This window comes from Lepidochelys kempii, chromosome 1, assembly GCF_965140265.1.
Source record: "Lepidochelys kempii isolate rLepKem1 chromosome 1, rLepKem1.hap2, whole genome shotgun sequence".
NCBI lineage: Eukaryota > Metazoa > Chordata > Testudines > Cheloniidae > Lepidochelys > Lepidochelys kempii.
The window spans coordinates 208882236-208906339 of NC_133256.1; the positions used below are offsets into that span (position 1 = coordinate 208882236).

At 48.5% G+C, this 24104-nt stretch overlaps 1 protein-coding gene across 17 annotated transcripts in view; it reads right to left on the reverse strand.

The window, feature by feature from the left end:
- The window catches only part of VAMP1 (vesicle associated membrane protein 1), a 127751-nt gene extending 112301 nt beyond the window's left edge, over window positions 1-15450 (reverse strand). For 5 of the 17 annotated variants that reach the window (XR_012154863.1, XR_012154859.1, XR_012154858.1 and 2 more), the window contains exons 1-4: window positions 15040-15444; window positions 12165-12294; window positions 11855-12013; window positions 10865-10916 (exon numbers count right to left, since the gene is read on the reverse strand). Coding sequence is in view for 10 of the 17 variants with exons in the window: in XM_073311168.1 (XP_073167269.1) it covers window positions 10865-10916; window positions 11855-12013; window positions 12165-12294; window positions 15040-15041 (343 nt within the window). In the remaining 7 variants the exon portion in view is untranslated. The other 12 variants (XR_012154851.1, XR_012154850.1, XR_012154852.1 and 9 more) reach the window with 6 other exon arrangements.
- Window positions 15451-24104: the final 8654 nt, after the last annotated feature.

Below are 24104 nucleotides of genomic sequence, written 5' to 3' on the forward strand. Positions count from 1 at the left end.
ACAACCCTCTCAAGAAAAATAAAACTTTACAAGGCTTGTGTGCTCGCATCTCTCCTCTATGGCTATGAGACCTGGACACCATACAAATGGCATATCAAACAGCTAGAGGCCTTCCATATGCAGTGTCTCTGCACCATTATGGGGATCTGCTGGCAAGACAAAATTACCAACCTGGAGGTTCTCCAAAAGTCAAATGCCACAAGCATCAAGGCGATGGTGATAAAAGCCCAACTACGTTGGGTTGCACAAATCATTAGGATGCCTGAACATTGACTCCCCAGAAAAATTTTCTATGGAGAATTGGCACAAGGACACCGGAATCAAGGCCACGCCAGACAGCACTACAAGGACAGCATTAAGAACAGCATACACTTTGGTGCAATAAAACTAGATGATCTCGAGAAGGCTCCGTCAAATAGATCAGCAAGGCAACATACAACACTCCGAGCTCTCCAAGCCTTTGATGAGGACAGAAATCATCAACTGTTAGCTGCAAGAGAAAACCATCATGTTACTGCTATAGCTGCCAAGACGCTCACCAAATGACTTTGTGTGCCTAATCTGCTCACAAGCATGCGCATCATGCTTTGGATTTCAGAGTCACTCCATAATAATCCTCAAAAAAAGATAGCATGAAAACGTCGTCAAACCAACGGACTATGCGAGAATGAAGTAGCCATTTGCCCCCCTCCTTCCCACAGGGGCTAGAAAAATACTGATTATCTCAAGCAACCAGTCCAAGGTTTACCTACTACCCGTCCTAATTTCCAGTCCCCTTTGCAGCCCCAACCTGTCTCCTTGGCCCTCCCCACTGATACCTTCCCACACACAGAGACCTCTGTCTCTAGCTCCTCCCCACCCAATAGAACAGACATTTTCGTTAGACTGGATACTGACTAGTTTGCTGTGTTCACAATAAACCTCCCCATAAAACAAATGCATGTTATACTGTAAAAATAGACAACTTGTAGCAAACAATGTGAGTTATTAAATTTTTATTGCACAAGGGTAAAAAGGTTCAGACTAGAAACATCAGTGGCAGAGCATTCATGGGGCAACGGAATTGGCACCGTTCCCTCATATTATCCAGGCAAGCATAAAGTGGATGAACAGAAACCCTCTCACATTCTTTTTCTTTATTGGCACATGCACACACTGTAATCCTCCCAGATTACACATCTACGCAAGCAAAAATGTGAAAGTGTTTTTAAATACCATTCACAATTTGGGTCCCTCAAAGACTCAGTGGGTGGCACTACTTTGCACAAAAATTGATCGATTGAGTCCATTTTTGACGTGCATCACAGCAGTAGTTTGATCTCTAATTCTGCATACACACAAAAACCCCACCTAAAAACTTTCTGAAAAACTGCTATTTTTTCCAGGGCTTCTATCTCTGGGTCCTACTCTTAACTCCTATGAAGGGCTGCAAATTTCAAGAAAATCTTTGAAGCACAGATATTTTAGAGCACTTAGGCCAGGTCTACACTACATACCTATATCAGTATAATTACATCACTCAAGGGTGTGAAAAATCCACCCGCCTGACCGACATACTTATACCAACCTAACCCCCCAAGTAGGCAGCGCTATGTTGGCAGGAGGGCTCCTCCTGCAACATAGCTACCGCCTCTCAGGGAGGTGGATTAACTACACCAACATAGTTATTCCTGGGGGAATTCTGCACCAAAAAAAATAAAAATCTGTGCACAATATTTTAAAATGCTGCATATTTTGTCAAAATAACACAATGTAATCACACCAGTTTCAATTAGTTTGATAATTTATTTCAAAATACCTGTCAGCAAGTATGTCTGTAACAATACAGACAACAAAAAAGATTCAGGAAATATTTTTTGTCAAATAGATTCCTTACTAGGCATATTAATACAGAACTCTTAGTAATAATTCATTTAAACTACAATACAGAACCGTATTTCCTGCATCCCTCAGAACCAATGCAAAGCTCTTGGGGGAGTGAGGGGTAACAGAGGAGCTGAGGGAGAGGGAAGTAATTACAGGGAAGAAGCCTGGGTGTGAACTTGGAAGGTTGTTGGGTATGGGTGGGAAAAATATCGGACAGGTTTTTTTAGGGGGTGGGACGGATTGTTAAGAGAGATTCCCCCATTCAGACCATGGTTGACTTTCAGCTTCTCCCATTCAGTCACGCACATCTGCCCCTGTCCCCATGTGTCCCTGCACCCCATATGTCCCTCCACCCCCACTCTGACACTCACTCCCCCATCCCTGTTTTCCTGCACCCCCTCCCCCACCCCTCTTTGTCTCTGTGCCCCCACTCTGCCATCCCCCTTCCTCATCTAGCCCTGCACCCCCAACCCCCTCATCCCTATGTGTCCCTGCACCCCCTCCCCCCATTAGTCTGTGCCCCTACTCAGCCATTCCCTTCCCTCGTGTGGCCTTGCACCCCTCCCCAATCCTCATGTGACCCTGCACCTCCCTCTCCCTGTACCTCTGCATCTCCACTCCCATTCAGCCCCTGCCCCAATCTGTTCTCCCCCCACTAGCCCTTATGAGCCCATCTGAACTCCCAGCAGCCCCATGCTGTCTGTCTCCCCATAGCCCCTGTCTCCTGACCTGGGCCAACAGGCGCTGTGAAGAAGGCACTGCAGGCTCTCTCTCTTCCCTAGCTGGCTGGGAACAGCGACTGTGTTCTAGCACAACAGCACCCTCTGGTGGGCAAAAGGCAGATCTGCAGCAACTTTCCAGCAGAAGCTATTTTCTGCAAAAAATTTTTAAATATGCATGGTCCATTAATTATGCACACGCACATTGGTGCAGAATTCCCCCAGGAGTACACGGTGCAGCACTGTAAATGAAGACAAGTTCTTAAAAGTGTCCTCCTTTAAACAGGAAGGATAGAGGAACCATGGAGGAAAAAGCTCCTCTACACATCCATCTGTAGTATAGGAGGCTCTGAAAGATGTGAAGTGGCCCATTCTTCTCAATGCGATGATCCCAGCTGATTAAGAACACCCCAGCCTGAAACAATAGCATGTGAACTGCTCCATCCATCTCAGTGGGGGTTCCCAATGCCCTCATGAGTACTTTAGATTAGAGTGTGTAATATGCATGAAATATACTTGTTCTCAGCTTCCCATCAAAAGCGGCAGGACTTCCCCAGATCCTGGCTTACATGGGAGCAGAGAGGGTGCTTATGATCCTCCCAAAAGGGCAAGCCACCCACAACCCAGCTCAAATGGGACGGGACGACACATCCGAGTACTACAGATGGGCATAGGCCCCCCAGATAGTGGCACACACCTAGGAGGCAGTAAGAGGGGATCAAACACCACCAGAGATCCCTGATCTCTGTGCCCCCACTCTGCCATCCCCCTTCCTCACCACCATGCAAGATCCCTCATATCCCAGCACACATGAGGGGGCAGGGAGGGAGACTCAGGGCTTGTCTATACTTACATTTTATAGAGCTCTAACTTGCTGGCTCAGGGGTGTGAAAAAATCACCCCGAGTGCAGCAAGTCCGAGCACTTTAAAGCGCTAGTGTAGTCAGGCTCCCAGCACTCAGAGCTAATCCTCTCATGGAGGTGGATTACCAGGATCGCTGGGAGAGCTCTCTCCCAGTGCTCACGCGCGACCACACTCGTACTTCAAAGCGCTGCCATGGGGGCATTCACACAACAGCGCTTTGAAGTTTCCAGTGTAGCCATGTCCTCAGACTCCCCTAAAGGAGCAAGAGCCCCCCCAGATCTGGGAACACACACAGAAAGGGAGAATGTAGGGCTGCCAGGTGCCCCTACCCCTAGCTGTCCCCCAGTCCTGCTGCCACTCAGCCCCACATTCCCCCTTCCTAGTGTCCCACTCCCACCAATTCCCACACTTCTCTGACCTAGACTCCATCCCCATACACCCACTACTCTCACTGTAGCACCAAACCCCTCTCCCCCAATTCCTCCCTCTACCCACTAATAACTCTTCCCTCCCAGGAAGCATTCACGTGTCTAATTTCCCCTCCAAAATAAAATTACTACCTATAATTCACAAATTGTAGCAAGCTCCAGCCACTCAGTCCAAAACTCTTTTGTTATAGGTAGACGCTTGTGATAAATTTATTCTTAGTTACATTAACTGAAGGGTGAGTTCACAGTCATCAATCTCAACAAGGCATGGTTCATCCAGTCATTAATCTCTCTCAGTTTAATAGCACAAGGCAGCAGAAGGAAACCAATTTTTGGAAGGGGGCCCTGTAACTTGGGCATCTCTTGGCCAAGTAACCCCATATTTAGAGGCACACCACATTTCATATCAATCCGAGTAACTGTACAGGTTTGAGAACACTTACAAGAGTCAAGCTTTAAAGCATATAAAATGGTGGGAATGGAAACTCTCCTGACACTTTTCTGTAATGGCACAGTCACACTGCAAAAAAAAATTGACCATTTTCTGAAATACTGTTTTCACATTTGGTCCCCCAAAAATTTAGTTTGGGTAAAACTCAACAGATTGAGACCATTTTGGCTGACATCACATCAACAGTTTAATCTGCAGGTCTGAGCGCGTGCACACACACACACACACACAAAACACCCCTAGAATATTTTGAAAAAGGCTGTTCAGTTTTTTCCCCCCCAACCTATAGCTCAAGTGATCCCAAATTTGGGTCTCTAACTCTACCCTGTAGCCTTCAGTGGCACACCAAATTTCAAAGGAATCTGACTAAACATATTGATTTTAGAGGACTTAGAAAGGTCAACCTTTCAACTGAGGTCATGAAACTTCCTTAACTATAATGGCACTGCCCTGCCATTAGGATAGGAGTGTCTCTGTCTGTTTCTGACCATGTGCAACATGGTGCCCAATGCTGGGAGACAGGAGAGCAACATCAGAGATGCCATTATGTTATAAAACCACCTGTCACTGCATCAGGACATAAATGACAAGATACATGACAAATGGACTAAGCAGAGGGAACCCCAAACGGCATGAAACCCTGTTCTGGGCAACTGTACTTGCCTCTGACAGACATACAAAAGATGTCTGTCTCTTTTACACTTTGGCAGCATTAGATAGCATGCTAAAAGCATCAGTGACATTCATTTCTGTGAATGCATGTGACTATCATTACCACTCTGATTCCCTCTGTCTTTGCATGTATGAAACAAATAGTCTTACAAAGTCTCTCATTGTTCTTCTGAAGTGAATTCACTGTCTTTTCATTATAGAATTGGTTTAAAGTATGTGTGACAGTCAATTTGAGTATCTACCTTTTTTGTGGACAGCTGAACCTATGTTTGACTTTTAATGCTACTCTGCCTTCATGGATATCTTAATGAGTAAATGCCTGACTGTCAGTGTCACTTTGTGGGCATCTGGACATCTTGCATGCATTATTGTTAATGCTACGTTTTAATCATGGGTATTTTTAGTAAAAGTCATGGACAGGTCACAGGCAGTAAACAAAAATTCACAGCCCGTGACCTGTTCATGACTTGTACTATACACCCTTGACTGAATCTTGGGGGGGGGGAGGGGGCAGCACAGGGGTGCTCAGGGGGGCAGCCCAGGACCTCTGCAGCTGCTGAGGGAAAGGGGGGTAAGTGGGGGTACACTCCCTGCCTGGCTCTACAAGGCTCCCTGGAAGCGGCGAAATCCCTCAGCTCCTAAGTGGAGGTGCAGCTACGGGGCTCTGTGCGCTTCCTCCGCCCCGGCTCCGCAACTCCCACTGGCCGGGAACCGCAGCCAATGGGAGCTGCAGGGGAGGCACCTGCGGGCGGGGCAGCGTACAGAGCTCTGCCTAGGAGCTGCGTGAGGGACATGTCACCACTTCAAGAGAGCCCCGAGGTAAGTGCCACCCAGAGCCCTCACCCCATCTCGCGCTCCAATCCCCAGCCCTGAAACCTCCCACACCTAAACTCCTGTTGGGCAAGGGGGACATGGTGGCCCAAGACTGCCACAGCAGCAGCCTGTACAGCTGGCCCAGGGACTGCCCAAGCTGCTCAGAAAGCCCCCAGGCCAGCCGCACCCGCCACTGCAGAAGTCACGGAGGCCCTGGAAAGTCATGGAACCCATGACTTCCTTGACAAACTCACAGCCTTAATTATTGTGTCTTTGTTGAGGTCTCCAAGCATATATAATGCTATGTTCAAGGCCACAGCCTACACGCCAGTGCCTTTGGGAGAGTCTAAGTGTACATGATGATGCACGTGGCTGCACCTGCACTATCACCATCACCAACTATATGTGATACAGTTTCAGTACAGCGTTGACTGCATGCTTTTTTCTGTTGTACATCAGAAAACTGTGGCCAACAATGGCAGAAATTAAAGGAAATACCGTAGGAAGCTGGAAAGCAAGAAATGACCTCCTTCCCCCCTCCACCTTCTCCCCCGCCCCATTAAACCACTTTACAGGATGGGAAGGTTTGTCAGACAAGCTGTAACTTTAATTCTTGTTCTTCCCTCCCTGTTTGCAGAATGCCTCCTGCATGCAGTACCCTGTAGAAATGGCTCTCTGTGGGAGGATACCAGCTCCGATATGAAGGTAGAAATGTGAGCCGCCTCATTTCTCATAGGTATCATATGTTACAATTTTATTCCCCACCACTTCCTTCTTCCTACCTGCCAGTGTAGGAATTTAATTTTCAGGGTTTCCCATGAGAAAGAGAAAAATGCTCTCTCTCCTAAGGCCTCACCTCAGCAGGGACCAGGGCCAGCGACACAGCCAGTCCCTGCCAACACCTTCCACCTCAGCAGCCCCCTAAGTACCCAAGCTTGTCACCCTGGAGCCCTGCCCTGATCCCTCACAGGCACGCCGTACCCAGAAGGGACAGACAGGCTCAGGGGCCACCAGTACCAGGCAAAGTCAGGTGCTCAGTACAGCCAATATTGGATGGTCACGATTTTATAATTGTGCCTACGGAAACAAAGCAGCACCACCGAGACCCAGCCCTGGGGGCCCCCCCTGCAAGGCCAGTAGTCCAGAGGGCCCCCCCCCCCAACAGCCACAGATTACCAAGTGCAGCAGCTCAGACCAGAAACAGGCACGGACCTTCTGGCCTTCTCAAAATCATCCTGGGAGCAGCTGCCTCTCAGGGCCAGCTCCTTGTCCTCACTTTCCACCCACCATTTGGCAGCTCCACTTCACCCTCTGCTGCCCACCAGGAGCTCCAGGCTTCTTGAGCAGGGGACCATTGCCAGCCCCCACTCCACAGCTGGGGGGGAGGGGGCAGGCACTCCACAGTTTGGGGGGGGCAGGCAATGCCCCCTTGAACTTCACCCCAGCAGAACACCTAGGACTCTGTCACAGCCCACAGTTTAGGAACTACAGATACAGAGCACCACCATGCCCCCTTTCTCCTGATGGGTGTGTTTCCTTAACAACTCTCTTCTTCAAAGGGAATTACCTCCTCCCTGTCTTAGGGAGCTGTAGCTCTCAATCCCCTCTTCTCTAGTTGTGTTTTTCCTCTGACTCCCTTCCCTACATATTGCACCCACTAACTACCCCATCTGATAAATGGGAGTGTCTCCTTTAAATTCAAACTTGAAGTCTTTCAGTGTCCTGTTTATGGACATCTCCTTTGAGCACCTCATTCCTACACTGCCTCTGAACCTTCTCTAATAACCTCCCAGTTGCAACACAGTTTAAACAGCACGGGACTCTACTACTTTCAGCCTTAGTAAAGTCTGTTTTCAGTGAGGCAGAGCACGCATCTTCCTCCCACCCTCATTATGAACAGTTGTCCGCCCTCTCACAAGTTACCACTGGTACCTAATGTTTTCCTCTTGGACACAAGACACTGCTTGATGGTGGAGAGCAGAAAAGCCAGGTGGGTCAGGCTCTTTATTACATTCTATGGGACAAGCACCAATTACTAACCCAAGTTCCTGACACAGATAGTAACAGGGTTTAGGGTTGTCACCTTTCTTCCCAAGGGCAAATTTGAGATCAGTAAAATAGAATGACTGAGAACCAGCTATGCACTTAAGATCCGGAGTGGAACCACTGCCCTAGAGACAAGGCCTGGAATTGCAGAAGGTGTACTACCTTCCCCCGCTCCCACCTGCTGGAGCAGTTCAGGCTAGATACAAAGGAGTCAGCCCCCACTCCCTCAGCCCCACCAGTAGTCCAGGGCCACCCTTCCCCACCTATATGTAGGCCAAGCAGACAAAGTAAGGGAGTAGAATTGTGTTTATTAGCAGAGAGAGTTCAAAGTACATGAGCTGGGTGCTATCCATGCCCAAGGAGAAGATTACAGTTGTGTTTATAGAGAAATGACACAAATCACATGTGTGAGACAGCCACTGAAGCCATGTGGCCAGGGAAGCAAGTCCCTTGCTTTATGTTCAGAAGAACAGGGGTGGGGGAATATTTTTTGCCCGCACACAAAGAACCACAAAGAGGGGAACAACATACAAAACAACAACAGGAAGATAAATAAAAGAAACAGCCCAGAGGCCTCAGCCCCAGAAGAACAGGAGGGATGGGGGAGGGGGCTTGTCCAAGAAAATTTGAGCAATACCTGCTGGCTTGGGAGCCCTGCATCATCTTGCTTGCCCTCCCCCCAAATTATGGCATCAGTACAATCAGGCCCTAGCTCCTCTTCAGCAGATGTACTTCTGTCCATCCATTTCCACAGCTCAGTTCGACAGAGGATAGTGGGAGGCACGCAGAACGAGGACTACTTCACTCCAGATCTTCGGTTTTGCCCTCCCCGAGATGGGGAGAGATAGGGAATTACAGGCATATGGACTCAGCGCAAATGAAATGCTGGTTCATGGAGGCGAGCAAGCAAAACCCATACCCTTCCCAGAATGTCCTATTGCAACAGAGTCTTTTCTTCCTTTATTAACATTCAGTCTACCTCACACCCATGAAACCCCACAGATGGCATCCTTCTTTCCAGGATCATTGGCCCCTGCACGTAAGTCCCAGTGCATTCTAATTCATAGCCAGGGCTCCCTGAAGTGAGGAACCCTTCCTTTTGGTCTAGAATACAAGGAGCATTGCTCCTTCTCCCTACACTCTTCCCTCAGTGATTCTGTTTGAGAACAAAATACTCACAAGAGGCTCTGTAGGGACTTGCACACAAACTGTGCAGCTCATTTCATCCACAGAATTCACCTCAACACTTCAAGGACTCAGAGCAGCTGTGTAGCTCTTTTGTGCCTCCACTTTCCCATCGCTGAAGAGATGCAACTTACCCACAGAAGGTTATACAGTTTTACCTGCTTCCAACTCCCCACCTTCCCAGAGCTGGACTTGATGACAAACTCTGGAGAGAGCCCAGTTTAGACTCAAAAGTCTAAACTAGAGTTTCTAGCACTAGCGTATAGCAAGAGTTTTAGGCTTATGAACCAGGCAGATTTGCTGAGATCCAAGAGATGCTGAATATAGAGTTCTCAAGACATTTTCCCAAAGCTCTTTCTCAGAGCCGAGCTCTACTTTACTACCGTTTTTTGTAACTCCTTCAGAGAATGAGGCTTTGGAGAAAGATCAGAGCAGAAGATGGGGACTTGCCCAGAAACACACAGGATGCAGTTGCTCAGCTGACTATTTAAGCAACAGAGACTCCCCACACCTGGGACCCCCCAACCCATGTCTCCCTTCATGCAACAGAATGAGGTACACAGCTTGATGAAGCAAGAAAAATCCAGAATTCCTACTCACTCCCCCTACCAGTCCTGTTCCCTCCATGCCCTGGATTTCCTCAGAATAAGGTGCATGCCAGTAGCTAACCAGGGTGACATCCTGACAAGTCTGTATCTGTTACAGGAATACCAACCCCTAATATAGCCACTGCTGTTGTCCTTGTGGCATAGGAAAAAGGGATCACCAACCCTTCTTGTTGCATTCCTGTGAAATGGAGAGCTGCCACAACAAGAGCAAGGCACAACCCATCAGTATCTGTGGGGAGCTGAAGGCTAAGTGACCACCATAAACTAGTTTAGACTTCAGCAGTTAAAGGGAAACTCCACAAGAGCTGAGGCCGGATGCTCTCCTCTGAGGTGAGGCTTTCCTCTAATCAATTTCACACTGCAGTCCTCCTTCTGGGTTCATCACAGCCAGGGAACTGCTTTGAGGAAGCTCACATTGCTGAAGTACACCCTTTAGGTACAGCTATGATGAAAGTGACATCTAAGCCATGCCTCAATCAAATTCAGATTTAAAAAAAATTAACCTCAAACGTAAGAGTGGGAGCAACATCTTCCCCCAAATTGAGCTGTCCCTTGCTGCGGCTGCAGCAGGTGTTGAAGGGGTTAAACCTAGGTCCAGAAGAGAGTTGCTTCAGAATCTTACATAGAAGACAAACAAAACCAACAAAAGAACTGAAGATGAAGCAGCCACGTGGAGGTGGGAGCGTGGACAAGGAAGGAGACAGGAAAAGGGGAAGGTGGACTGCAGACTGAGGGGCTATGTTCTCAAGTACAAAAGTAAACTGGAGACAGAATGCAACAGAAGGAAAAAAAAAAGAAGAGAACAAGAGGGCAAGTTACACCAAGGCCCCACAGTAGGCAACTGAGGCCTACAAACCCCCAGCCAGGGTAGGGGCTTCCCAACCCTTCCACTCCCATGCCTTTCACACTTGGGACCTTCCCTCTACTGGGACAGAGGAGTTCTTCTCCCATTTCCCTCAAGGGGAGAGCTCTCAGACTGGGTCCTTTATGCGCTATTTTTAATATACCATTTCCCTGTGGAGTTTCCCAGATACTCCATCCTTCACCAGGCATTGGGAAGGTACCTTTTCCCTTAACCAGCAGGCAGAAGCTACCATTTGAACATGCAGAGTACTCCCAGACCTTCAGTCCCTTAACCAAAAGGGAGAAGGTGGCATTTTCCAAGAGTTGGGGGCTCCCTGACCCTCCATTCAGATTCCATATGGTACTTACGTACAATCGCCACCATCACAATGGCACAGATCACTCCAAGCATGATCATCATCTGGGAAGAAAAATGGTGAAGGGTTAATACTCTCAGAAGGGGTTATTATGGGGTGGAGTACTGCCAAAGCATCTCATCCACACCCTAGAGACAAGAAAGCTCAGAGTTCCAGTCCTTCCATACAGGACGGCCTGGTGCAAAACAACATTTCCTCTTTCCAGCCCCCAGTGTCACAAACCTGCTTCAACAGCCAAGAGATGAACGTCCAGGTTGGATCAGGAATCTCCAAAGAAGGAGGAGCAGCAAATCCTAATTAGCAGCACAGCAAGTTTTCCTCAAATCCTAGGGCATGGATGCGATGCTGACCCAATTGATTCCAATCTCTAATCTTCTCCCCACCCCCGCAATCAGTCCCCAAGGCCTCTCATGCAGAGCAGTGAGGAAGCAGCAGGGATCTAGTGGAAGGCTGCACTCCACAATCCCTCAGGGAGGGTATGAAGAGATCCAGGTCATTCTCCTTCCTGTGCACCTTGCCTTCCAAAGAGGGCTTGGGGCAGCTTCATGCTGAAACCACAACCCTAACTGTACAAAGTTCAACTGTCTTATAACCCCAGCTTCACTTTGATGCAGTCACAGACTACTTGTGCCTGCTGACAAGGAGCAGGGAGAGGGGGTAGAAGAGAGGGAGGGTCACCACCTCAGAAAGACTCAAGTCATACACCACCCCACCCCACCCCAGGGAAACCCGCAGTGCTTCAGAGCAGCTCCCAACTTTTTCTGCAACTCCTGCCTCTGCCTCTCCATGCCTGGCTTGCTGGCTCAGCTGCTCTACAGGGAGGGGCCCTGCTGCATCATGTGACTGAGCAATCCGGGGAGGCATGTGACCCTGCATGTGCCCCCCCCCCCCCCGCCACACACACTCCTTGGCCTCTGGATGCAGCAGAGGGAGACATGGAACAACTTCAGATCTGGCCTCATTGGAAGGTTGGGAGGCTCACCTTACAGTTCTTCCACCAGTACTTCCTCTTTAGCTTTCCTGCACTAGTTTTAAACACTGAGGCACCAGCCTCAAGTGCCTCTGCCTTGCCATCCATCTCGGTCAGCCTGATGTCTCGATCCAGCACTTTCTCCACATTCACACTCATTATGCTCACCACCTGCAAAAGAAGAAGGAAAAAAAGCAGAATGTGTTACCACTGGCACAGAGGGAGGCAAAAAAAGCAAGAACGAGATTCTAGTCCATCATACTAGTCCTAGACACTATGAGAATACAAATTAGTAGTAAGAGACCAAGCTCATGAGACTTACCTCCTCCATCTGGGCCTGGGACTGCTGCAGCCGAAGGTTACTACTCATGTTGGGGGGAGGCCCAGGGGGACCCCCACCAAGAGCACCCCCTTCTGGGGCCCCAGGAGCAGATTGCAGAGCTGGATCAGACCTGATGAGACAAGGAGACATACCCAACAGAGTAATATGGGTCCATCTATGAACCTCAGATTTAAGAGAAAAACAGAACTCAGAAGTCAAGTCCCAAACTGAAAAGCCAGGAAAAAGCTCAAGAACAGATACAGGATCTCAAACTGGGAGAGGATATGTAGTGAGTTTCCATGTGAGGGGAGGTTGTCAATCCTGGGTCCAGAACTTCTGAATATTTTCATTAATGATTTGGATAATGACATTGAAATTATGCTTATAAAATGTATGGATGATACCAAGCTGGGAGGAGTGGCAAGCACTTTGGAAGATAAGTTTAGAATTGAAAGTGACTGTAACATATTGGATAACTAGCTTGAATTCAACAAGATGAAATTCACTAAAAACCAAGCGTGATGTAGTAGATATAATTCACAACTCCAAATGCACAACTACAAGATAGCGAATAACTAGCTAGGTCAGGAGTGGCCAACCTGTGGCTCTGGAGCCACATGCAACTCTTCAGAGGTTAATATGCGGTTCCTTGCACAGGTGCTGACTCCAGGGCTGGAGCTACAGATGCTAACTTTCCAGTGTGCCAGGGGGTGCTCACTGCTCAACCCCCTGCTCTGCCCCAGGCCCTGACCCTATTCCACCCCTTCCCTCAAGGCCCCTGCCCCCAAGCCTGCCATGCCCTCGCTCTTCCCCCTCCCCCACAGAGCCTCCTGCGCATGCGGAACAGCTGATTGCAGCAGGCACTGACTGGCGGGGCTGCTGGCAGGCGCTGGAGTTGATGGGGGGCTGCTGATGTATTACTGTGGCTCTTTGGCCATGTACATTGGTAAATTCTCGCTCCTTCTCAGGCTCAAGTTGGCCACCCCTGGGCTAGGTGGTAGTACTGCTGAAAAGGATCTAGGAGTTATAACTGATCACAAATTGAAAATGAGTCAACGTGATGCAGTTGCAAAAAAGAATATATCACAGAATGACATTAGCAACAGGAGTGTTTTATGTAAGACACAGGAGGTAATTGTCCCACTCTGCTCAGCACTGATGAGGCCTCAGCTGGAGTCCTGCGTCCAATTCTAGGCACAAGATGTGGACAAACTGGAGAGAATACAAAGGAGAGCAACAAAAAAGGCAAGGTTTAAAAAAACTTTACCTATGTGGAAAGGTTAAAAAAATGGGTATGTTTAGTCTTGAGAAGACTAGTGAGGGGGAACCTGATAACAGGCTTCCAATATGTTAAGGGATGTTAGAGATTTGTGATCAATTGTTCTCCATGTCCACTGAGCTAGGAAAAGTAATAATGGGCTTCCTCTGCAGTAAGGGAGAGTCAGGCGAGATATCCAGAATAGGCTTTCAAGTGAGGTTGTGGAATCCCCCATCACTGGAGGTTTTTAAAAACAGGTTGGACCTGACTTATGTTTACTTGTCCCAGCCTCAGTGTAGGGGACTTAACTTGACCTCAAGATCCCTTCCTGACCTGCATTTCTATGATTCTATGGCACGTAGCTGCCTAATGCCAGGCAACAACAAATAAGGGCCAACTTTAAAGAAAAGAAACAGAAGCGAGGGAAGGGAATTGAATCTAGCAGTAAACCTGCACGTGTGCATGCAGGACTGGAATCACAAGGCAGGCTGTTGAGATCTGCCCAGCTGGACAACACAAGTATCTTGCTGCCCCCACAGTCATCTTTAACTGATTTCTGCCATTTAGGAATCAAGGCTGCATTTCCCTGTCTAGGGAGCCAATCCGGGGACTGCAGCTACTTGAAGCATTCATCGCACAGGACCACGACAAACTTTCCCCTCCCACATCATCCAAGAAACTAACCAGCACCACCCCACTACTTGAGCAGGGACAACTAGAGCCTGCAGATTTTTCTCTTTTTTTTGGGGGGGGGCAACTCTCAGAGCAGCTCCCTGGGCCTCACAGGGCAGACAAGCCACCTCCGAATCCTAGACAAGCCTCTACAGGGGGAGGCGAGCCCATTCCAAACGCCATTACAACCTGGACAGAGAGACGCTACCCCCGCCCTTCCCCTCATACGCACCTCTTACTTTCAGCTGCATGGAGCCAGACCCACCTAGTGCCTTGCCCGACAGACACCACTCATGGGCGGGGGAGCACGAAGCAGGATCCCCAGGCACTCCCCTAGAACATGGGACTCCATGGTGGAGCCTCTGCCTAGGACACCTGCACAGCAAGAGAGCCCCGGCCCCTGAGGCTTGGGCGGGGACTGCGGGGGCCACGGGAAGGTTGCTGGGGGCGAGACACGACACACGGGCTGCTGCTGCTGGCCGGGCAGAGCAGGGCAGGCTGGCGTGAGCACTGGCTGGAGAAGTGCAGAGGCCGCTGTGCGGGGCGGGTCTGGCCACAGACGTTGATGGGACAGAGGCAGAGGTGCAGGAAGGGCCATGTCGTGCCAGCCGAGACTCCCACCAACTGAGGGGAGGGGGGCCAGTCCTGAGGCAGCCGGGGAGAGGCGGCCGGTGGTGGCACGCAGGCAGCCCCCCTGTCCCAGAGAGATGGCGGGCCCATCCTGCGGGCCAGAGGAGCCTCCCCTCCCTGCAGGCTGCTCAGCCTCAGGCGAGACTGCAGCAGAGATCGGGGCCGCTGCCACCACTTCGCACGGGGCAGCGCCCAATCCCCGCTCAGGGGCCGCGGAGCCACAGCTGCTACAATGCGCCACTCGGCGCCGGCACCCTGGGGAGCGCGGCTCTGCGCCCGCCCCAGCGCCGCGCCCCCCCCCACCCCCATACTCACATGGCTCGGCGCTGCGCCGGGCTGAGGACGCGCACTCAGAGCTCCGCGTCTACCCCGGCTCCGCTCCTCCGCCTGCCTGGACTTTCGGCTGCCGCGCCCCCGCCCCCTCCTTTAGAGTCTGGCGATGTTTGACCACGCCCACCCTGGCCAAACCAACGCCGCCAGAGCACACGGCCACGCCCCCTCCTGTCTGCAACCGTCCCTTCACACCGGCGGCCGAGCGCTTCCCTCAGCGCCAGCCTCGGCACCCTGTGAGTCCCGCCGCTCCCCCTCGGTCCGCACAACCCAACAGCTACAGCCCAGCTCCCGCCAAGCGCCGCGTGGCGGCGCTCCAACCCCTTGTGCAGTGAGCTGCAGCCTCCCCGTTCCGGCCCGCTCAGAACGTTCGCGGCCCGTTCCCCGGACCGAGCACCGTGCCCGCCCCTGGCCTCGCGCCACCGCGCGTTCAGGCCACGCCCACCCCTTTTAAAGGGCGATTAACCCCTCCCCCCTGCAGCCGACGGTTGGCATGGGCGTGGCGAGGCAACCCCTCGAGGCCCCGCGGCCTGAATTTAGGGGAAGCTGCGCAGCGGGAGCCGGATGATGAGTGTTTACACGGGAGAGAAGAGGACCCTGTAAACTAGAGAAAGAAGCGCAGAAAATCCAGCCGGGAGCAGACGCCGTCATTGCAGGGCCGAGCTGCGGCCGGAGATCATCAGCTGCAGCAAGACGTCATCATAGCGGTGGCGTGTGGCCGCATCAGACTGAAAACAATAATCGCCCCCGCATCACAGCCTGGTGCACCGACGCCGCCGCAGCACAGCAAAGTGGTTCAGCCCTGAGAGAAGTTGGGGCTAAGGACTGTCGCCCCACCCCCCAATGCGGAATACTGACATAGCCTATTTATCGCCCGCCCCCCCACTTCGTGACTCAGAGGGAGACTCCACAGCGGCAGGTGACACTAGCCAAACTTCTGCCACACACCCTTCCTCTCCCAAGCATTAGCCGTGGTTCCTGGTGCAGGGCTCCAGTGTGTGGATTCATTTGCCTCTCCTACTCTATAGAGATCAACTATTTATTTCAGAAGGTGAAGACAGCTAGGAGGGGAGAGGCTGTTCTAGATTTGATTTTGACAGATAGGGTGGAACTGGTTTTGAATAGGAAAGTGGAAAGCCGCTTGAGTGAAAATGATCATGAAATGGTACAGTTCATGAGTCGAAGAAATGGTAGGAGCAACAACAGCAAAATAAAGACAACGGATTTCAAGAAAGCAGATTTTAGCAAACTCAGGGAGTTTGTAGGTAAGATCCCATAGGAAGCATGTCTAAGAGGAAAAATAACTGAAGACAGCTGGTAGTTTTTCAAAGAGACATTATTAAGGGCACAAGAGCAAACTATCCCACTGTGGAAGAAAGACTGGAATTATGGCAAGAGATCACTCTGGCTTAGCCAGATCTTCAATGATCTAAAAATCAAGAGTCCTACAAAACATGGAAATGGTCAAATTACAAAGGATGAATATATAAAAATAACACAAGTATGTAGGGAGAAAATTGGAAAGGCACAAAAAAAAAGATCAAACTAGCTAGAGACATAAAGGGTAACAAGAAAACATTCCACAAATACATTAGAAGCAAGAGGAAGACCAAGGACAGGGTAGGCCCATTACTCAAAGGGGGGGAGGGGAATAACAGAAAATGTGGAAAGGCAGAAGTGCTTAATGACTTGTTTCAGAGTAGTGTTACAAATTATACCTGATAGGACAAGCACACAACTGCTGCGAATTACACCTAGTAGGACACGCACAGTTTGAATCTAGGCTGAGGCACATAAACAAAGTCCACAACTGCAGAGTTCCCAAAAAACACCAAGTTTATTATGCTCGAGCATGGTGCCCCCCTGCTAGCCAGGAGGGGACCCCGAATACAGATTATACAAAGGTTATATACTTTTTAGCAAAGCATGTTGCCCTCCTGCATCGGAAACCTTAGCCAATAAACAAACCCTTTTCTTATCTACCACTTATCCCTGCTTGGTGCATTCCTCGTGCTAAACCAGTATGTTAATTACACAGCATGGTCCTAAAGCCATGCATCAGTAACTTTTATTATCAGGATAGGAGGCCTCACATCAAAGGCCAGGAGATAGGGAGTTAGAGACTGACAAAAAACAGATACTGGGAGTCAAGGCAGGCTTGAGACAAGGAGGAGGATTTTCACAGGGATGCAGTGTCTAAGGAACACTCCTCCTGGTGCATGATGTGCTTGCTTGTAGACAATGGTGGGCCCCAAACCAAAATGGAGTCACGTGTGCTAACTTTTCCTTAACAGTCCTCCCTTTTTTTTTTGTACATCAGTAAGCTATATCGGGGCTGAGTAACCGCGCTGCAGGGTTAGCAACTGCCAACAGCACATACTGCAGCATTGCAGGCATACAAAAAATAACGCAAAAACAATAACAGTCAAAAAAAGTAAATACAAAATACGCCGTCCCCAAGTCCCCACATCTGGTAGCCAGTCCCAGACCTCCTGGAATCCGGCGCTGGTAGTGTCAAGGCTGACGTGGTGAAATAGGGCTGCCTGTTGCTGGAGGATGTGGATGTCAGTTTCTACCCTATGGTGCTGATTTACAAATACACAACAGCTTGAGTTGACCAGAGCACAAACCCCGCCCTGGTTTGCAAGAAGATAATCCAGGGCTAGACGGTTTTGCAATGTAGTTTGGGATAGCTGAGTTACTTCAATTTGAAAGGCAGATAGAGCATCTGCAGCATTTGCCATTAGTTCCAAAGCAGCTGAAATGTTAACTATAGCTTTTTTTAGCTCGCTTACTCCCAACCATGGCAGAAACCAACGCACAAAGGAGTGAAAGCCTTTGGGCCGATAAGAAAGGGGGTTTAAAGGAATACTTCGTTGGTCCCTCCATACTAGATTGCGGATCTCTCCCCGAGTCAGGTTCTGGTGTACTGTCATGGCGGGTACTATAGCCCCTAAGGTACATGTACCACACCATCCTGCTGGGAGAACCTTATAGGCTGTGGGATTGCATAACCAATACCAGCCAGACCCCTGGGGGACTGGCCACAGGGTCCTGGAGTAGGTGGAGGGGCCTCCCGCACCAGACCTGATTTGGGTGGTGTCCTTACACCCCACAAAATTTCCTACAAAAACTGTATTTTCTATGCCCTTACGTCATGACACACATAAAGCATAATTACCCTGGGCCACCATATCAATAGACCGTATTTGGATTGTAACATTCCAGTTAAATGTAGTGTTTGCCCATAGCTTAGTTTGGAGTGTTCGATTGAGGGGGATAGGTACACCTACCAACAGGACCCCCTGACTCAAATATGTGGGGGTATGAATACAAATCCAATACTGCGTTCGATTTACACCCTGTTTGATAGCGCGGGTTAAATTCAAGAAGTTATTGCCCTCCCATCCTTGTACTGGACTTGGGAATAGGGAGAGGAACCCCCCAGGCAAACCATACGAATGTCGGCATCCTCCTTTATACCATACAAAAACAACACCACCAATGTAAGTCCGATAAACAGGAACACAAGAAGTCCTGGTGGGCTATAAAGGTCCCAATAGCTGGAAAGCTTAGTCCATGGGTTGGTCGTGGTGTTCATTTGTGAAGTGGCTCGTCCAATGGCTTGTCAGGGTCAGGTGGGGGTCCCAGCGCCAACTTAACATAGCTATGATGGATCCAGGAACCTTTACCTGCAAAGGAGTGGTGGCAGATGGTGGGAGTAATGTTCGTGGCTGTAAGGAGTTTTTGGTATTTATACTTGCCCACAAGCACAGATTCCAGCCCCTGGAATAAACCCACCCCACCACTTCACTGCACATTCGCAAGAATACATCCCGCAACTGCCTCCCTGCCAATGTACAATGCTCCGTCTTTGCCACCAAGGCCAATTTTCAGTGTCTTTTGCAGTCAGGAATCCTTGGATCTTGGTGGTTTCAGCAGAGCAGGCGTTTCTTCTTCTCTCTTGGAACAGTCATGGTTTTGCATTATACAGGGGAGAGATTACTAGCACGTCACCCTGTAGTGCTTTGGTTTCTTTAGCAAATACTGAATGCAGGTTAGCTCTGTCAGTGGACAAGGGAGAGGTTACTAGCACTTCACCTTGTCCTTTCCCTGCTGTCCAAAAGGAGGAAAGAAAAAAAAAAAAACCCAGAAGGAGGGACAGGCTGATCAGTAGTCGAAGTGAAGTCATCTTGAGGTGGAGGGGTCTTTTTGCAGTAAGAAGCATGGGTTCAGGCAGTCAGTTCTTGGCACTTCACAGCGGTGTTGGTAGTTAGCAGGACTTAATACGGGCCTTTCCAGCATGGGACCAGAGTAGTCTTTTGTTGATGGACCTTTATGTAGACCCAGTTACTTGGTTTTAACAAATGGCAGGTTTGCTCAGCATTCTTGAAGCAGGACTCTTTTCACCTGTGAATACAGAGACCTAACACATTTCATTAATGTCTGGCAGTGTGTTGCAGATCTCACAGCTGCTTGGGCACATTCAAGCCCCCCTCTTTCTTGGCTGTTAGCCAAATTCTAGCTGTGAGTAGTGTCCTTGGGCAGCCAGCATCTTATCTTTGGACCGAGCCTGCCAGCTACAGCGTTGAATTAGCTCATCCTCCGTTTTATTTCTTTTCCCCTTCTTGGCTTTTATTAACCTGCAAAGGAAACTTTTACTTTTCACTCACACACCTTTGTTCAAAAATGAACACATGTACATTGCCCATTATACAGCACTTTAATCTTATGGTTTAATGTATGCCACATACACCCTTCTAGGAAAATGACTTTATTACAGAGCTGTGGAGCAACAAGCCAGGACAAGCACACCCACTTTTGAGGAGTCCACTTGGTACAACCTCTGGTGTCCAATAGCTTTTCTTCCTCCCCAGCCCTCTGGCTAGAAATGTGAGGTAGCCAGAAGGATCTCATGTATAATATGGGGAGTGGGTTAACCTTTCATGTCATTGTTTCCAAAGACTGTTGGTGTGCGAATTTTAACAACAATTTTTTTCAATTACAAGATCTTGCCAATGAAATTTTTTTTTTTACTTAAGCAAATGTATTAAACTTTAGTATATCACATTTTTTTGATATTATCCAAACTCTTTGTATTCCAAGTTGAATAAAACAAGTATCTGCATTTTGATTTAACCCTTCTATTTAGTTTTAAACTAAACTGTCCTATGAAAAATTAAACACAGCAATTCTGGCCACAAGACAAACACCACAAGACAGGACACATAGACCACAGAACGCCTGTCGTGCCAGTAAATTCATGAGATGTTGAATTGCTTTTTAGCTGGCATCAGTTTTCTCTGATTTTCTGAAAGACAAAAATAACATAGATCTACCCCTTCTGGACAGTCAGTCATTGCTTAAAATATTTCCTTTTTATATAAATACCCTTGTTAATTGCAGGCAAAACAGAGGAATTACACATATTTTTTGTATTTGTTTCATAGGCAGCCCAGGTTTTAGTGGCTTCTACCTTATCAGTTAGGTAATTTACATTAAAACAAATGCTTTCCGGCTTGCTTTTGGATCCACAGCTTAAAGATTCTTACTTTAAAAAGGGCACAATAAACTTTACCAGACTTTTGATTGCCTTTTATTTTAACTCCTGCTGTTAAACACACAGCGACCTGAAAAGGAAGACACCACCTATTGTAGCCCCTTGGAGCCTAATAAGATATTAATTAGGTAGCACTGTATAATTGCATTTCTTTGGAAAAGGGCCCATTTTTTCCAAAATGGCTGCAAAGAAACAAAGAATTCTTTTTCTTTCCAGTATTTCACAAAGTTCAACTGCTTACTTCTTTCCAGCAACTACAGAGTTAACTTCTTACTTTCCTTTCTTAAATTACTTGCTTATTTCCCAAAACGACACCCAATTAACTTAGATTTTACCATTCCAAGTATTATTCCGGGATTTACGTTTTCCATTCCTGTAATTATTTACTCCTCTTTTTCCACTATGACCTCCAAGTTTCCAACCAGTTTTTCAATCTCTCTATCTGTTGCCTGCCCGCTTGGGCCTGATCCTGTTTTTCTCTCTAAACTGTCCCTTCCATGAGCACCAGCTTTGTTTCACTACCAAATTAACAAGGAGGGTGGGCTTCTTAACTAGCCCCCAGCCCTCCTGGTCTCTTTTTTTAAATATTCTCACTTACAAGGGCTACCCGAGTCTTCTCCCCATGAGGCTTGTCACCTGGACAGAAAGCACGGCTAATTGACAAGCAAGGAGGTGACAGGCATTAAGTCAGAAAGCTGAGGGTAAGCTGGAGGAGGAGCAGAAGCAGGCATAGCACAGAGCGGAGCTGGAGACCCCTGAGATGAATAAGAAAAGGAGGAGGAAAGAGGACGTCCTTTCGCATGCGCATAAGCCCAGTTGTCCCATACATACCAATAATCCATCTGGGCTGGAGCTTTGTTCTCCAACCTTTTCCTAAGCACTGTTAATTTTTCCCCAGCAAAGGAACCATCTGGTGGCCATTCAAAAGATGTTTGAGTTGTTAGTGCTGGCCACTTAACCTCGCACAAGATTACAGCTTTTTTTTTTTTTTTTACCTAACCCATGGGTACCAGAAATATTCTCCCAATTCTCGAGAATTTCAGCCGAAGGGGTCCCCTTACTTACACTCTGCCCAGAACCCATACTGGGCTACCAAAAGGATACCAAATGTGCCACCTTATCGCCTAAGCGACAGCTCACACCCCCCCCTCCTCGGGGTTCTCAAAGGTGAACTCACCCTGTGCCGGCTGGAGCTGTCCGAGAGGAGGAGTGTAGTCTGGCTTGTTGGGGCGAGCCTAGGGTCCCATCTGGGTCGCCAAAACTGTTACGAATTATACCTGGTAGGACACGCACACAAATGCCGCGAATTATACCTGATAGGTCACGCACACAAATGCGGTGAATTATACCTGATATGTCACGCACAGTTCGAATCTAGGCTGAGGCACATAAACAAAGTCCACAACTGCAGAGTTCCCAAAAAACACCAAGTTTATTATGCTCGAGCGTGGTGCCCCCCTGCTAGCCAGGAGGGGACCCCGAATACAGATTATACAAAGGTTTTATACTTTTTAGCAAAGCATGTTGCCCTCATGCATCGGAAACCTTAGCCAATAAACAAACCCTTTTCTTATCTACCACCTATCCCTGCTTGGTGCATTCCTCGTGCTAAACTAGTATGTTAATTACACAGCATGGTCCTAAAGCCATGCATCAGTAACTTTTATTATCAGGATGGGAGGCCTCACATCAAAGGCCAGAAGATAGGGAGTTAGAGACTGACAAAAAACAGATACTGGGAGTCAAGGCAGGCTTGAGACAAGGAGGAGGATTTTCACAGGGATGCAGTGTCAAAGGAACACTCCTCCTGGTGCATGATGTGCTTGCTTGTAGACAATGGTGGGCCCCAAACCAAAATGGAGTCACATGTGCTAACTTTTCCTTAACAGTAGCAGCCGTGTTAGTCCATTTCCGTAAAAAGAGAAGGAGTACTTGTGGCACCTTAGAGACTAACCAATTTATTAGAGCATAAGCTTTTGTGAGCTACAGCTCACTTCATCGGATGCATACAGTGGAAAATATAGTGGGGAGATTTTATATACACAGAGAACATGAAACTTGTTTGTCTTTAAGTGTCACCGGACTCCTTGTTGGTCTTCACCAAGAAAGTTGGTGACAAATGGATGTCTAACATAGTGAATACTAGTGAAAATGAGGTAGGATCAGAAGCTAAAATAGGGAAAGAACAAGTTAAAAATTACTTAGAGAAGTTAGATGCCTTCAAGTCACCAGGGCCTGTGGAAATGCAACCTAGAATACTCAAGGAGCTGACTGAGGAGATATTTGAGCCATTAGTGATTATTTTTGAAAAGTCCTGGAGGATGGGAGAGATTCCAGAAGACTGGAAAAGGGCATATATAGTGCGAACCTATAAAAAGGGAAATAAGGACAACCCAGGGAATTACAGACCAGTCAGCTTAACTTCTGTACCTGGAAACAGGACTGGCCTTACCATGAGGCGAACTGAGGTGGCTGCCTCAGGTACCAGACTGGGCGAGTGAGGGGAGGCACTTGGACTCAGAGTGTAGAAAATTGTGTCTGCTGCTGGTGCGTATGTATTCTCTCTGCTCTAGATGCACAGAGATGGTGGAGTGCTGTGCTGGAGGAAGGAGGACACAAGAGACATAACAGGCAAGCCGCAGAAAAGGGAAGAGGGAATAACAGAAAGCAGCAGGAGCTGCAGGGAGAGAGAGAGAGAGAGGAGGAGCCTCTTAGGTACCTCTCTAGCACCCCCTGGAGCCTGGACTGATTAACACCAGCTTCTCAGGGCGCTTCCTGTTTCCTGCTGCTTCCCTGAACCCACTTGAGGAGAACAGGCAGTCAACTGTAGTAGGAGCCAATTAGGCCCTTAAGACGCTGAGGCCCTGCTACCAGCCTGCTTATTTGTCCCCTTCAGTAGAGTGTTGAGAGCTACTATACCTGGCACAGAACAGCTGTCATGAATGAAAGAAGAAAACACCCCTCTGAGGCAGCATTCAGAAAAAGAAAAAAAGCACAGGAAGTTTTTCTAGCTAAGCAGGAAGGAGCTCTCCTGAGATACATAGACACAAATGTTCACGGTGAGCCTTCTGGCCCCAGTGAGTATGTGAGTGGTGAGGAGATGCCTGATCTTCCAATTAGTCAGAGTGCAGGTGACCTGGCAGCTACTGCAGCACCCATGTCTCCATCTCAAATGGATGTAACCCTGCACATTCCTGAAGAAAAGTGTAGATCAGAGAAGAGTGTGATGGAGGCACAAGAAACAGCTGCTGCTGAGTTTAGTTCCTTAAGTCTAGATGATCCAGGACTGTGGACCCACTTAAGCAGTAGCCTGAGGGACTTCCTTGTACTGCATGGGCCACAGCAAGTGAAAAACTTCATGTTCCCCAAAGACAATGAAAATAGAAGTTTCCATCCAACACATTACTGGCATGAAATCCCCAATGGTGACAAAGTGGAGAGGCCATGGCTTATGTACTCAAAAACCCAGAATTCTGCATACTGTTTTTGT